The sequence below is a fragment of the Acinonyx jubatus genome, chromosome A2, assembly GCF_027475565.1.
Source record: "Acinonyx jubatus isolate Ajub_Pintada_27869175 chromosome A2, VMU_Ajub_asm_v1.0, whole genome shotgun sequence".
Taxonomy (NCBI): domain Eukaryota; kingdom Metazoa; phylum Chordata; class Mammalia; order Carnivora; family Felidae; genus Acinonyx; species Acinonyx jubatus.
The window spans coordinates 145,359,079-145,371,734 of NC_069383.1; the positions used below are offsets into that span (position 1 = coordinate 145,359,079).

At 56.0% G+C, this 12,656-nt stretch overlaps 1 protein-coding gene across 6 annotated transcripts in view; it reads left to right on the forward strand.

Annotated features, from left to right (window-relative positions):
* The window catches only part of POC1A (POC1 centriolar protein A), a 99,849-nt gene extending 87,397 nt beyond the window's left edge, over window positions 1-12,452 (forward strand). For all 6 annotated transcript variants that reach the window (XM_053219285.1, XM_027038875.2, XM_053219287.1 and 3 more), the window contains one exon: window positions 11,701-12,452. In XM_053219285.1, the coding sequence (XP_053075260.1) occupies window positions 11,701-11,799 (99 nt within the window). In that variant the 3' untranslated portion in view covers window positions 11,800-12,452. The remainder of the gene's footprint in view (window positions 1-11,700) is intronic.
* Window positions 12,453-12,656: the final 204 nt, after the last annotated feature.

Here is a 12,656-nt window from a genome sequence, read left to right on the forward strand (position 1 = left end):
CAGAGTACAGTAAAGCCGCTGGTTGAGCAGTGACTGGCATCCTGCACCTTAGGGCGTGTCCCTTGTAGACCCTTGCCTCCCTGGCGGCCTGCCCAGGGCTGACAAGGAGATGAGCTTGAGCTCAGGCCAGTTTTGGCAGGGTCTGCAGCTCAGAACTTTTGTCCTGGTGTGGGTAGCACCCCCTGGGCCTCAGGAGCATTCCGTTTTATGGATAGTGGTTAGTGGATCTACTTTTTATAGCTTCTCTTTTGGGGGTAAGCAGTAATATGGAAAAGCCTGTGTTCATTTAAAAGGAGCTGCTCTAAAGCCACAAGGAAGGTATATTAGCCAAGATTCTTTAATCCCATGGCTAATCCACCAATAGAAAATAGTGTTTCACGGACTTCCCGAAGAGAGCTAATCCTCAGTAGAGGTGGGGGCTGGGGGATGCAAAAACGTCAGAGAAATCCTATATCCCTGAGATAATGTGAAACAGAAACATAGACCTGTGGGCTCGAGGGACAAAGGCTCATTTTGTGTTGTTAGCAGCAAACGTTTGGGTGAAGGGGGTTGGTTAAAAAGACAGTTGCTGAGCCCAGAGAGATTGGGAGGAATTTCTGTAGAAACACGTTTTGTTGTGCATCAGCTGTGTGTGATCCCGGGCAAGTTAGCATGTCAGACGTCAGCAGGAGAGGGATTCTCCCATTTCTTCCCCTCTGAAATTCAGGCCTCGAAGCTGCTAGCCCTCATCAAATCAGGCCTGAAGTGGGAAGGGGAGGAAGTGGACTGCTTCCTGGACTCCCATCCTATTTTGCACACCCCCACATCCTGCTGAGGCCAAGGCCAGCTGGCAGGGGCCCCTCTGGCCTATCTAGCCTCCAGTCCCTCCCCCGCTGTCCCCTCAAGCCTGCCAGGTCCAAGGCCCAACCTGAGGGGAGCGTCCCTCACCAGCCAGGTGGTCTCATCCCAGGAGTAAGGCTGCGCCTGGGCCTTGGGAACATGATGGGCTCGCTGGTGCAGTACCTGAATTCCTGCATCTTCGTGGAGCTCAGGGCCTGGCATTTGTCCATCCAGCACTCAGTATGCACCTACTGTGCGCCAGGAGCTGTGCCTGGAAGCAGGAAGACCGCAGTGAGCAAGAATAGACAAAAACCCCTGTCCTTATGATGCCAGCATTCAGACTGATGGACGTCAGCGGGCTGTCGAGGGCCAGCATTTGCCCCTTTGACTCGAAGGCCCCTGTGCCACGGACCACTGGGCGCTGGACAGAGGCCAGGGCAAAGAGGCAGAGCCTTGGCTGGTGGGAAGCACTTGGCTCAGACCAGCAGCCTCCCAAAGCCAGGCTGGCCCTTCCGGCCCCCGTTCAGCCCTGACATGTGGCAACTGGCTGACCAGGGCACCATCAGCAAGACAGGGCCCTGCATGTGTGTGTGTACACACACACACACACTGACATACACCAACAGACAAAGCTGGAGCTGGCAGGAGACAAGGCAGAGCTGTGCAGGCGCTGAGCCCAGCAGCCCCACTTTGTTTTGATAGCTCACAAGACCCCACAGCAAAGAGATTCCCCTTTTATTGCATCTGTTTTAGATCTTTAGAATCTGAGTGAAGTCAAAACCATGCTAGAGGGGAGATTAATTCCATATTTTTCCATCTTTGCAATGAAACGAAAGGAAAGTTAGACATTCTGTGTGGCACAGTCAAGACAGGGGCATTGAGCCGATGGCCAGCGCCAGGATGCTCCCCGAAGCCTGGCACAAAGGCCCCCAGTGGTGTGGCCAGGCAGGTGCGTCCTCTCCCTAAGCCCCAGGGCACCTCGGACACTACCACCGGTAATCTGGCTTCTGTCTTGGGGGGAGGGGGTTGGGATGCCCCAGCCCCTGTGGGAGACCGCCTAGAGGAGCCAAATCAACCACAAGCCTGGAAATGATTAAAAGGAACTTTCCGTCACAAGAGAACTTTAAGGAGCAGCCAGACCACCACGTGCCCTGATGGCTCAGACCCTACCAGGCCTGACCACAGGCTGCCTTCTTTGGGGGCCTCATCAAGCCCCATCTATACAAGGCCCCCTGCAGCTCAGAGCTTAGCCATGGCCCCCATGAAGTAGGGAGCCATGTTGCCCACGGTGCACCCCCATGTCCAGAGCAAGGGCCACATAAATATTAGCTGTTGATACAGTATTACAACGGAGCCTCGAGAGATGCAGTATACAGATGAGGAATCTAAAGCCTTGAGTCAGATAACTTGCCCAAGGGCACTCAGCAAGTTAGCAGTCAAGTTCAGATTTGAACCCAGGCAGCATAGCTCTGGAGCCTGTGCTCTTACCACACAGGACAAAGGTAGGGACCAGGGGTCACCATAATAGCATTTTCCAAGAGTCTGCACCTGTGCTATGGCCAGGACATCCTGGGAGAGGAGCTGGGCAGGCACTGAGCGTGGGGGTGAGCCGAGGGGGACTTGTGGGGAAAGAGGGCTGAGGTGGGGCTTTTGGTAGTGGCTTTGGTCAGAGAGAGCAATAGTAATAGGCAACGTGGACCTTGAGTGCCATGAGAATGCATGCCAAGGAGTTCGTCCGTTATCCCTGAGCTCCTGGATAGGAAATGGACACAGCAGAAGCAGTGTGGAGGTGGAGGGTGACCCAGGAGTCCCGGAAAGCCGAGGTGGAAGGTGGAGCCTGAGCGGAGAAGTCACCGAGAGGGGCCTAGGGCACCCATCTCATGTTGGGAGCCCTGGGGCAGGAGTAGCCTACCTGGGTCTGGTGAGGACACTCGTGAGGCAGAGCCCTGATGTGAGGATGCTGCCCAGCCCGACTCGGCAGCCAGAAGAGTTGAGAACAGCACGGTCTAGTCATGCGATTGGTTTCCTACATGCCATCAGCCCTTCCTGCAGTGCCCCCCTGCTCTGGCGCCCTGCTGTGCTCACCACCCCCACCGCCCTCTCCCGGCCCCACATACTTGGTCCCGCATACTTGACGTCTCTCTGCCTGACTTTCCCCCCACACTGCAGCCCTGCCGCACGCCTGCTTGGGCAGCAACCCCCACCCCAGTTGCTTAACCCTCTCACCTCGCTGCCCCCCAGGCCCCCTTCAGACACGGGTGGCCCAGTGTCCCAGCTTCCTGCTACACTGCTGCCCATTTTAGTTCTCCTCGCTGCGGTGCCCCCAGCCTGGCAGAGAGCTCGAGGGCGCCTGTGGCTGGATGTTTGCTCTCTGGCCCAGCCACCCTGTCCACCTCTGGGCCATGTTCCAGGGAGGCCCAGGAGGGGATTCTGACCATAGAAACCACCTAAGAGGGCTAGGGCTCTGCTCAGAGCAGAAGGTGGACATGGAGAAGTTCCCTGGCTGGGGTCGGGGGCCCTTGGATAGAAGGGCTGCGCCGGAGCCGGATGGGGTGGGGAGTGCTGCGGGGAGGCCTGGAGCGAGGTCTGCACGTGCAGCAGCATTCCAGAAGGAACTGGCCAAATATCTGAGAAATGCACACAGAAAGGCTGGCTGGTTACCTTCTGTCTTTCTCCTTTCCTCCAAAATGTTACTCACTGTCAGTCATGGTCGAGCAGCTTCCCCAAAAGCCAGCCCAGACAGGACCAGTGCTGCGGCCACGCCAGTGCCTGGAAGCCCCTCCGAGCCGGTCTCTTGTCTGCTGCATGTGGCGGACCTGACAAATGTGTGGGGATGGATGAGGTGGTCAGGAGGGCCCTGTTGGTGTGCTGTGGCTCCTCAGGTCTTTGTGGAAGTTATGGCTCCAGTCTTCCTGCTACATTTGCTCGTGGGCTGTACAGGAGAGACGCTTTCAGCAAAGGTCGTAGTAGCAGCAGTGCTCTGGGAGGAGGAGCAGCTGCTGGAAGGCCCCTGGCTCATGAAGTCTGCCCTTGGTATTCCGAAGTGCCAGTTCACCCCCTTCCGTTTCACCTCCGACTGTGGCACCTGGTGGCCGTAGTCAGTTCCCGGGCTGAGCCTCTTCTCCCAGACTTACTCTAGAACCAGTTCTGAAAACTGACCACAGGCATGCAGGAGCCCCATCTTCCTGGCTGTACTTGCTCAGACCTGTGAGTGTGATAAGGCAGTGCCAGGGTGGAGGCTTCCCTGTTCCTGTCCCTTTTTGGCCAAGGGCCCTAGGGTCCCTCCTCCACCTTCCTTGTGGCCACCACACTCTCTTCCCTGTTCAACCACTCCAAACCAACAGCACTCACCTCCTCAACAATGCCATATTCTTCTGTGCCTCAGGGCCTTTGCACCTACTATACCTTGTGGTTGGAACACATTTCCTTTAGCCTGTCTCGGGTTGTTGTCTCCTCACAGAGGCCTCCCAGGCCCCAGTCCGAGTCAGAGCTCTTCTTCCCAGGTATATCAGCCCCAGAGTAGGTGAGCCATGTCAGGGGCCTGGGCTTCACTTGGAGCTAACTCTCTGAACATATCCTGCTCCTTTTCTTCTTGGCTTCTCTCCAAACACAAGTGTAAAGGGGATGAAAAAGAGACCTAAAAAGGAGGTAGAGGGGCACCTGGGTGGCTCAGTTGGTTAAGCATCTGACTTTGGCTCAGGTCATGATCTCACAGTTCGTGGGTTTGAGCCCCGCATCGGGTTCTGTGCTGACGGCCTGGAGCCTGCTTCAGATTCTGTGTCTCCCTCTCTCTCTGCCCCTCCCCTGCTCATACTCCATCTCTCTCTTTCTCTCTCAAAAATAAATAAAACATTTTTTAAAAACTAAAACAAAAAGAAAGGAGGTAGAAATGAGGACTAGGGGAAAGAGCTGAGGAAAAAAAATGCAGGACAAGCCTGCCTCAAGAGGAAACCAGTCTGGGGAGAAAAAAGAGGCCAGCAGGGCTGAAAGAAGGGGAGGTCATACCATAGGAAGAGGGGGGCTGGGAAGTAGGCAGTCCACTGGAGAAAGAAGGGACAAAGGAAAAGCCCACCAAGCCCAGGGAAAGTGTGATGGAACTGGCAGGGAGAGAGCGGCCATGAGAGGAGCATGAAGAGCTCCATGAAGGGAGCAAGCGGGGCCTCCATGCGCTGGGTGGCAGAGCAGCCCTTCTGCTTTGTTGTACCACTTCTACTTCCAAGGGTGGGGATTATGCTCTCAGGGAGCACTGGACTCTCGCCGCCTCCATGTGACACCCGCACAGAGCCCGTGGGAGCATCATGGCTCCCAGCCCTCTCAGGCAGCACAGTCAGGCAGAGGCCCTGTAGATGCTCTTTGGCCTCTGGCAACACTCTTCAGATGCCTAAGTCCCTGTCACACATCAGGAGTGGAGGCTCTCCCCTTGGGCCCCTCAAAAGTCAGTGGAGATACACGCCCCCAGGCTCTGCCCCACGCAGGGCACCTGGACTGGCCAGTTTGGGCCATCGGTGGGCAGGGGGCCAGTGTGGGAGCTGGGCTCAACTCTTCCAGCTCCCAGAGCCCTGCAGCCATGGGCAGGCATCTGATACTTTGATGCCATTAGGGAAAAGATATCCAAGGCAGCGAGGTCCAGAGCCACGATGGCTGTCTAGATGTCCCTCGTGTTGTGTCGTCTCCCGCTTGGAGCGGGGGGCCCTGGGTGCCAGACGTGTGGCTGAAGACTGGCATTTTGGCACAACTTCTTTGGGCATCACTACAGTTCCTAGGGGACTAAAAAAACAAGCCTGTCACTTTAAAATCGGTTATTTTTAGACCCCACTCAGAAGGCCCTTCAGGGTGTTACATGAACCGTCTTACACATCTTGAACTGTGAGTGAGAGAAGCCACTTGCCCTGTTAATGTTGCCTTGACAGGGGACAGATCACAGCGTCTGTTCTCCCCTAGGCAGGAAGATGAGGATTTGAATAAGATGCCCTTGTTCAGCCTCTCCCAGAGGATATTCCTCTGGAGAGCTCAGGCAGCCAAGTCAGGCTGGGAATGCTGCCCCACCCCCAGCCTGAGCCGGCCTCACTCATGCTCTTGGTTTTGGTCCGCTGTGCCTCCAGCACTCTCCCTGACAGGTTCCCTGCGTTGGCTGTCCCTTCCTTGTCACCCACTGAGGGGCTAGGCTACTTTCCAGTGGGCTTCAGCAGTGTCACTGGTATCATCCCGCCCCAGATTCTGTCTGGTGTCCAGGGGCTTGTTCCTCTGCTCTCCCTACCTCTTCCTCCCCCACTCTGCCCCCAGCAGGGACGATAGTGTCAGAATGCAAAATAGCCCTCCCTGTTACTGGCTCAGGCCTCCTGCCCAGCCCACTCAGAGGCGGAGGGCCCTCACACTTAACCCGTCCTGTCTGGAGCCCATTCTCTGCCCCTGTCCTGTGTTCTGTCCTATGTTTGGGGCCTCAGGGAATGGTCCCTTCTCCCATCTGCCTCTGACTTACCCCCACGTGGTGGGGGATCATACTTCGTTGGTATCTGGTTGGGCCTCCAACACACCTAACCACGGCCGTGTGCGCAACATCCCCCTGTGGTGGCCAGAAGGGTCTGCTCCCCACTCGGCCCAGGACCACCAGCCCTGTCCTCTGCTCTGAGGCTGAAGGCAAGGCCGCCACCTAGCATGGCCCGAAGGCCCCGGCCCCATCTCTTGCCTCCACAAGGCCCTTCCTCACTCCCTCAGACATGCCTCCTTTGATCCATCCCTCTGCTCGTTACCTTCCCTGCCACCTCGGGGCTCCGTGCTCTGTGATCCTTTGGCCCCAGCGCCTTCTTGCCCCGCTTGCCTGGTGAACTCTTCCTTAGCCTTTGCTCACCGCTCCGTTCCCGGGCCCACTTCCCCAGGCCAAACCCCTCTGTTCTTCCCAGCACACCCTGCTGGTCTGTACGACTGCTTGGTACTTGCCTCTGCAAACTGGTGTGCGCCCTGCAGGCCTAGCCGAGTCTGTGTGCACCGTTGTCACCCTGGGTGACACGGGCCAACACAGGGGTGCTCAGTGAGGATGAGTGAGTGAAGACAGTCTGAGGCAAGGGTTGGTAAATATCTGGTTTTGTGGGCCATAGGGTCTCTTGTCACAATTATTCAACCTGCCATCATAGCCAGAAAGCAGCCGTAGACAACATAAACAAATGGGCATGACAGTAAAACCTTACTTACCAAAATAGACAGCAGGCCAAGTACACCAAGCCTCGGTCTAAAGATACAACAGACTATGTTCAACAGCGAACAGGAATGTTTTTAAGGGTACTGTTTCCCATGACAAGGGCTGTGGCTTTCTGGAAATTGCTGGTAACAGCAGCAGAAGGTGGTTCAGAAACAAGTCCCCAAGTGACTCTCTGACAGGGGTGACTTTGAAGATGAAATTTCTGAGTCTCCTATGACTTTGTCCCATGAGGCTTCCCCATGGCTGGCAGGTGAATGCCGTGACCTTGGAAGTGGACAGTGTTGGGCGAGGGTGACAGTGTCCAGGTGTGGGGTCTGAATTCTGCTTCCTGTCCCCATGGTTCAGGGAGAGAGGTGCCTTACTTAGTTGAGCCCCGTCTTGTGAGGGGTGGGACACCCAGCAGTGACCAGGGCAAGTCCCACAGCATGTTTGGGAACTGCTCACTTATGCTGAGTGACACCGCACTCCAGTGAAAGAGAGTGTCTAAAATTCAGGCGTTTGGGTACTTTCTCATCGTGTGTCTATTAAAGGGTTCTTGTTGGGATGTCCCCTTTAACCCTATAATATTTTTGTAGCTCAAAATCATGACTTTTATGATAATTCCAAACCTAAATGTTAAGTGAGGTAAGAGACTGCTTTATAGGGGATTGGAGGCGTCTGAGGCCTAGGAACTGTCTCTGAGTGTGGCCTGATGGTGTGAGGGGACTGCTAGGTGACTCTGGGGGGTGTCCCTTTTTACTACTTCTCATTTAATCTGGAGCCAGGTGTCCATGTGGCCTGGACAGGACAGAAGGTGACTGTTGCTGGGTAAGAACAGAGATCCACGAGTTCCTCCTCGGGCTGCTCGAGCTTGGGCACTGGGTGGGGGACACACAGGCCTCCCGGGGTTACGTAGCCAGTAGCCCTCAGGCATGGCTGGAGCAAGTGGGGAGGAATTAGGCCAGGCCTCACCTTATACGTGCTTGATGGGGACAAAGCGAAGGTGCAGCTCCCGGTGCCTTCGCCCAAACTCTGAAGCCAGGCCGCTGTGGGTCATGGCCTGGTTTGTCATTTATAAGCTGTGTGACTCTAGGCAAGTTGCTTAATATCACTGTGCATGGATTTCCTCATCTGAAAAATGGGCATGTGGAAGGCTCCCACGCTGAAGGATTGTGGAAGAGGGCTCGGCAGGATCACGAGCGCTCCATGAACATGAGCTGCCGAGAGCAGCCCCTGGAGCAGAGTGTGTCAAGAAGCATCAGGATGAGCCCCTAGGGCCTGTCCCGGGTCCTCCCACCAGTCTCCCCTGGAGTCTGGGCTCCACACCTCAATTATGGAGGGGACTCTAGAGTAAGTTGCCCGGATGGCACAAGGGCCAAGGAGAGGGAATGAGTTGCCTGGTTTCTCCAAGGTCAGCAGGCAGGAGGGACCTTTCTGGAGGAGTTTGGACTCCACCATGCAGGAGTCCTGGGAGATGGGTCACCTTACCCAGACAGGTCTGCCTAGCAGCCAGAACACTGGCCTCCTCAGCCCTTTCTCCACATTTCCTTTGCCCTGCTGAGAAGACAGAGGTCCACAGATGCCCAGGTCAAGCAGGGCTGCTTCTCTCATTGCCATTTGCCACCAAAACCAGCCTGTACCTCTTTGGGGACTTTCTCTCACCCCCTGCTCCTCTGGACAGAGAAAGGTGAGGGGCCATGAGGGCCCAGGGGCTGCTTGTGAGGCCAGCTGTCATTTGCCCTGAGTGAAAGGAGGGTGAGAAGGTTGGCAGGAGTGGGGGGCTGTCAGGAAGACTGTGGAGCTGTTTGCCTCGGTAGTGCTCCCCCCGCCTCTGGGGCAGGCATGCCACACTGCAGACGCCATGTGGAAGGACCCGGTGCACAGAGCAGGGCGAGCAGCCTGCTTGGCGTGGCCCTGGACAGTGGGAGAAATGAGCTACGGCCTCTGCCCTCTGGACACTGAGGCAGCACGTGTTTACTGAGGCTTGCTGTGTGCCTGACACTTGGTGCCGGTGGGCATGTTGTTCTGAACCGGCAGGTGAGGTCACACTGCGAACAAGGCCAAGTGGTATGTCCCAGAACCAGCCCTTGCTGGGGATACCCTCGCCCACCCACACACTGTCCCAGATGCTTTCCCTTCCTCCCTCCCACAGGCCCCAGCAGCTGGGAATATGGTGACACCGTGGTGGCCTGGACTGTCCCTACAGGTGGCCCACCTGCCCTCCTGCTGTCTGTGCCTCTAGCCCTGAGTGTGTTTGACCTCTGCTCCTCAGATGCCCCACTGGCAACCTTTCCATTGCTGTGGAGACCCTTCCCGTGGTGGAGGGAAGGCACATCAGCAAAACTAGACGTTGGGATTTCTAGGTTTTACTTTATCATGAGAGACACCATTTTCCATGAAAATGAAGTCTCGTGTTTTATTAGAGTAGGATTATTCAGGAAAACTTGTGGAACAGAGAACACCAAGACAACATTCTAACATACAGAAATCAAAAAAATCGTCCTCTCCCTGGCCCATCCTTCTGGCTCAGACAGGGGTTGGGTGGGATTAAATGTGAGCTGGAAGAGCCTGGTAGACTTCATCCCTGGATGGTGGCTGCCACCCAGCATCTTGGCAGAGTATGCCGGGGGCACAGGGGAGACAGGAAGTAGAGAGAAAAGACAGAGATGATGACTCTTCCCGAGTCTTTCTCAGCTAGAAAAGGGGGGAAGTGGGAGAACGTCAGGGAGAGGAAGGAGCTGCAGGTTTGAGGAGTAGTGGACTTGTGAAAGCCTTTTTGTCTACAACATGCCACAAAGCACCCTCTCAAAGCTCCCCCAGGAAGGGCCCAAAATTGGGCTGGCACCCTCCTTTCAGGAGGGCCCTATTTCTACCGAGCTAAAGTATGGGCCCCCCCATGGAACTAAGTGGAGGCCTCATGAAATGCGTGGCACCCCCAGTATTGACATTGGCCCAGCACCCGCTGCCTCCACACTTGAAACTTCGGTCCCTGTGAAAAGGTTTAAAGGGGCAGGGAGGGGGTGGGCAAAGAGGAAAAGCAGGCGGGCTCCCCCACTGTGGCCTGGAGTCCGGGACCATCGGAAAAAGTCTGGATGAAGAATGATTTTGGAGCTTGGCTCGGCACAAGCTTTGCAGCAGCCTGTGGAAACTTCCAGGAATGCTGCTCTGGGCCAGCCAGGGGCTGTTTCCGCCGCCACTTTTACGAGGTACAGACCCCTCGACGGCTTCTGGCCAGCACAGGGGGAGTGTGACTCTCTTTCAGCTCAGCCCTGCCTCTCAGGGTGCAGTGCACCTTTTCCGAGCCCTTACAGCCCAGGCCAGCTCAGTTAGAAAGGGCCAGCCGCCAGGAGGAGCAGCCTCCGTGAGCGGCTGACGTCCGTGCGGGATGCTGTGAGAATTTATAGCAGCCTTAGAGGGGAAACTCCCTCCCAGAATGTTTCAATGTTTTATTAAATGTATGAAGGGAAAGTTTCCTTTTCACTGGACCAAGGCCCACAGCCTCCGTGGAGCCTCAGGGAAGGTGGCAAAACCTCTTGGGAAAGCCCACAGACAAATGGGTAAAATTAATAGAAAGTATTGTTTCTTAATCTGAGCCTTTCTGCTGGCTGTAGGCGGCACCACACAGGAACCGAGCCTGCCTTGCTCACAGCAGACTCACCCAGTGCCAGGTGCGGGCCTGACACGCACAGGCACTCACCCAGCTCTCGATGGGGGGAATGTGAGCTCAGCCATAGTGGCCAGCATGGGTCAGGCTGGGCGATGGCTGGGGTTGGCCGTGTGACCGGTGGGCAGGCCCGGGAGCACACCGGCTCCCAGATAGCACCTGCCCCTCTGCCAGCACTCTGTCCAAAGCCAGAGGAGGTGGTCAGGTTTTTTGCAGCCACGTCTGCAACACTGGCCCTGGCCCATAAGGCACATGCAGCCCCAGCAGCTGGGGGCATGGGCAGGCTAGACAGCTAGGTCGTGCTGGGTGTGCAGGGGAGGCCAGGGAGCAAGGGCTCAGCCTCCAGAAGCCAACGTGATGACAAGCATTGCCAACATGGGTCAAGCTAAGAAGTGCTGGGTGCCATCCTGAGTCAAAACCCATAGTGTCCAGGACTCCTGTGAGCTTGGCGTTATCCTTCCATTACAGAGGAAAAAGGGGGCTTGGAAGCGGAGTTAGGGCCAAATTTCCAGGTGGCATATTCCTGCAATGGTCCTCACTGGACTTGGACAGGCAGAGGCCCTCCTAGGCTCGGGGTTGCTCAGTCGCTCACCTCCCAGTCTGGGAAGTCCCTCCAGGTATAGAGGTGAAGAGCCTGAGGTGTAGGCAGGACCTTAATGTGGTGCCTTCATTTGGGGGTGTCGTTTTCTTACCTTTGGAATGGAGATGGGTGATGGTCTCCAGTTGGTTGTGGATAGAAACCTGGCCCAAATGAGGAAGTGATTCTGTTCCAGACCCCAATCTAAGTGCCAGACCACCAGGGCCAGGGATTCTGACCCAGGGCTGTGGGACCTGCTGCCGACCTTCCCTCACTGTGTCCTCCCCCTGCCTGCAAGCATCAGAGAACAGCCATCCAGAGCCAGGAAGAGACATGAAAGCAAGAGCGGTCCCAGTCGCCACCAGAGCCAGGGACCTGACAGGACAGCAGGCTGAGCAGCTGAGCAGGAATGGCTGGGGGGATCCCTAGGGCAACCCTGAAGCCTGACCACCATTTATTTTGCAGACAGTCTCCATCCTGGAGCAGCGGTTGACACTGACGGAGGACAAGCTGAAGCAGTGTCTGGAGAACCAACAGCTAATCATGCAGAGAACAACACCGTGATCAGGGGAGCAAGAATCAAGAGCTTGGTCGATTTTGGGGGGGTGGCAGACCGGGGATTGGTACTGTGGGACTTGGGGACTCATTTATTTAAATGAAAGGGATTCAGCTCTGTGGGCATCACTTTCATCCCTGAGCCCCAGAGATTATGCCCCTATCTCTGTCCTCCACCTGCTGTCTGCACCTGGAGGCTCTCCACCTGGCAGTGGGAGGCCAGCCCCCTGTGGGCAGGGCCAACACATGCAGAATGGACTGTGTTTGGTTTAATGTGAAGGAGTCACCCGGAAATGTTTGCTACCTCTACCTCGGAGTCCCAATGAGCCCTAAGATCGCAGCTTCCCTGCCCCCTCTAGAAGAGTCCCCTTCCTGGGGTTTGTCCAACCTTCTGTCATATGACTGGCTCTTCCCACCCATAGCAATGGACTACACATTGGATGGGGAGCCAGGAGTTTTCTCTAAATCTGACAAAAGGCCCAATGTGGGTCCATCTGAGGTTTATCCAGGAACAAGCACTCGAGGCGGGGAGGCGGTAGCTTTGCAGTGGCCTCGATTTCTGCCTCATGCATGTTCACTGGGGCCTGGTGGCTTCCTCCTCTGTATGCACGAAGGTGAAGGAATCTGAAATTAAAATGGACTTTATTGAGCTTCTCATAAAAGTGGCTTGTTCTGAGTGAGACCTTATCAGTGCCTCCATCCCCAGGGCCCATAAAGGGAGAATGAGAGCGGTGACTTCGGAGAGCCCCTGCCAGGTTACCTCTGGAGCTCAGGGTATTGGGGGAGCAAGGACAGCCAGAGTCCCCGCATGACATTCACCTCCCCTGGCCGGCCCCCCAGCTGGCTTCCTCGACTGGATCCTGGAA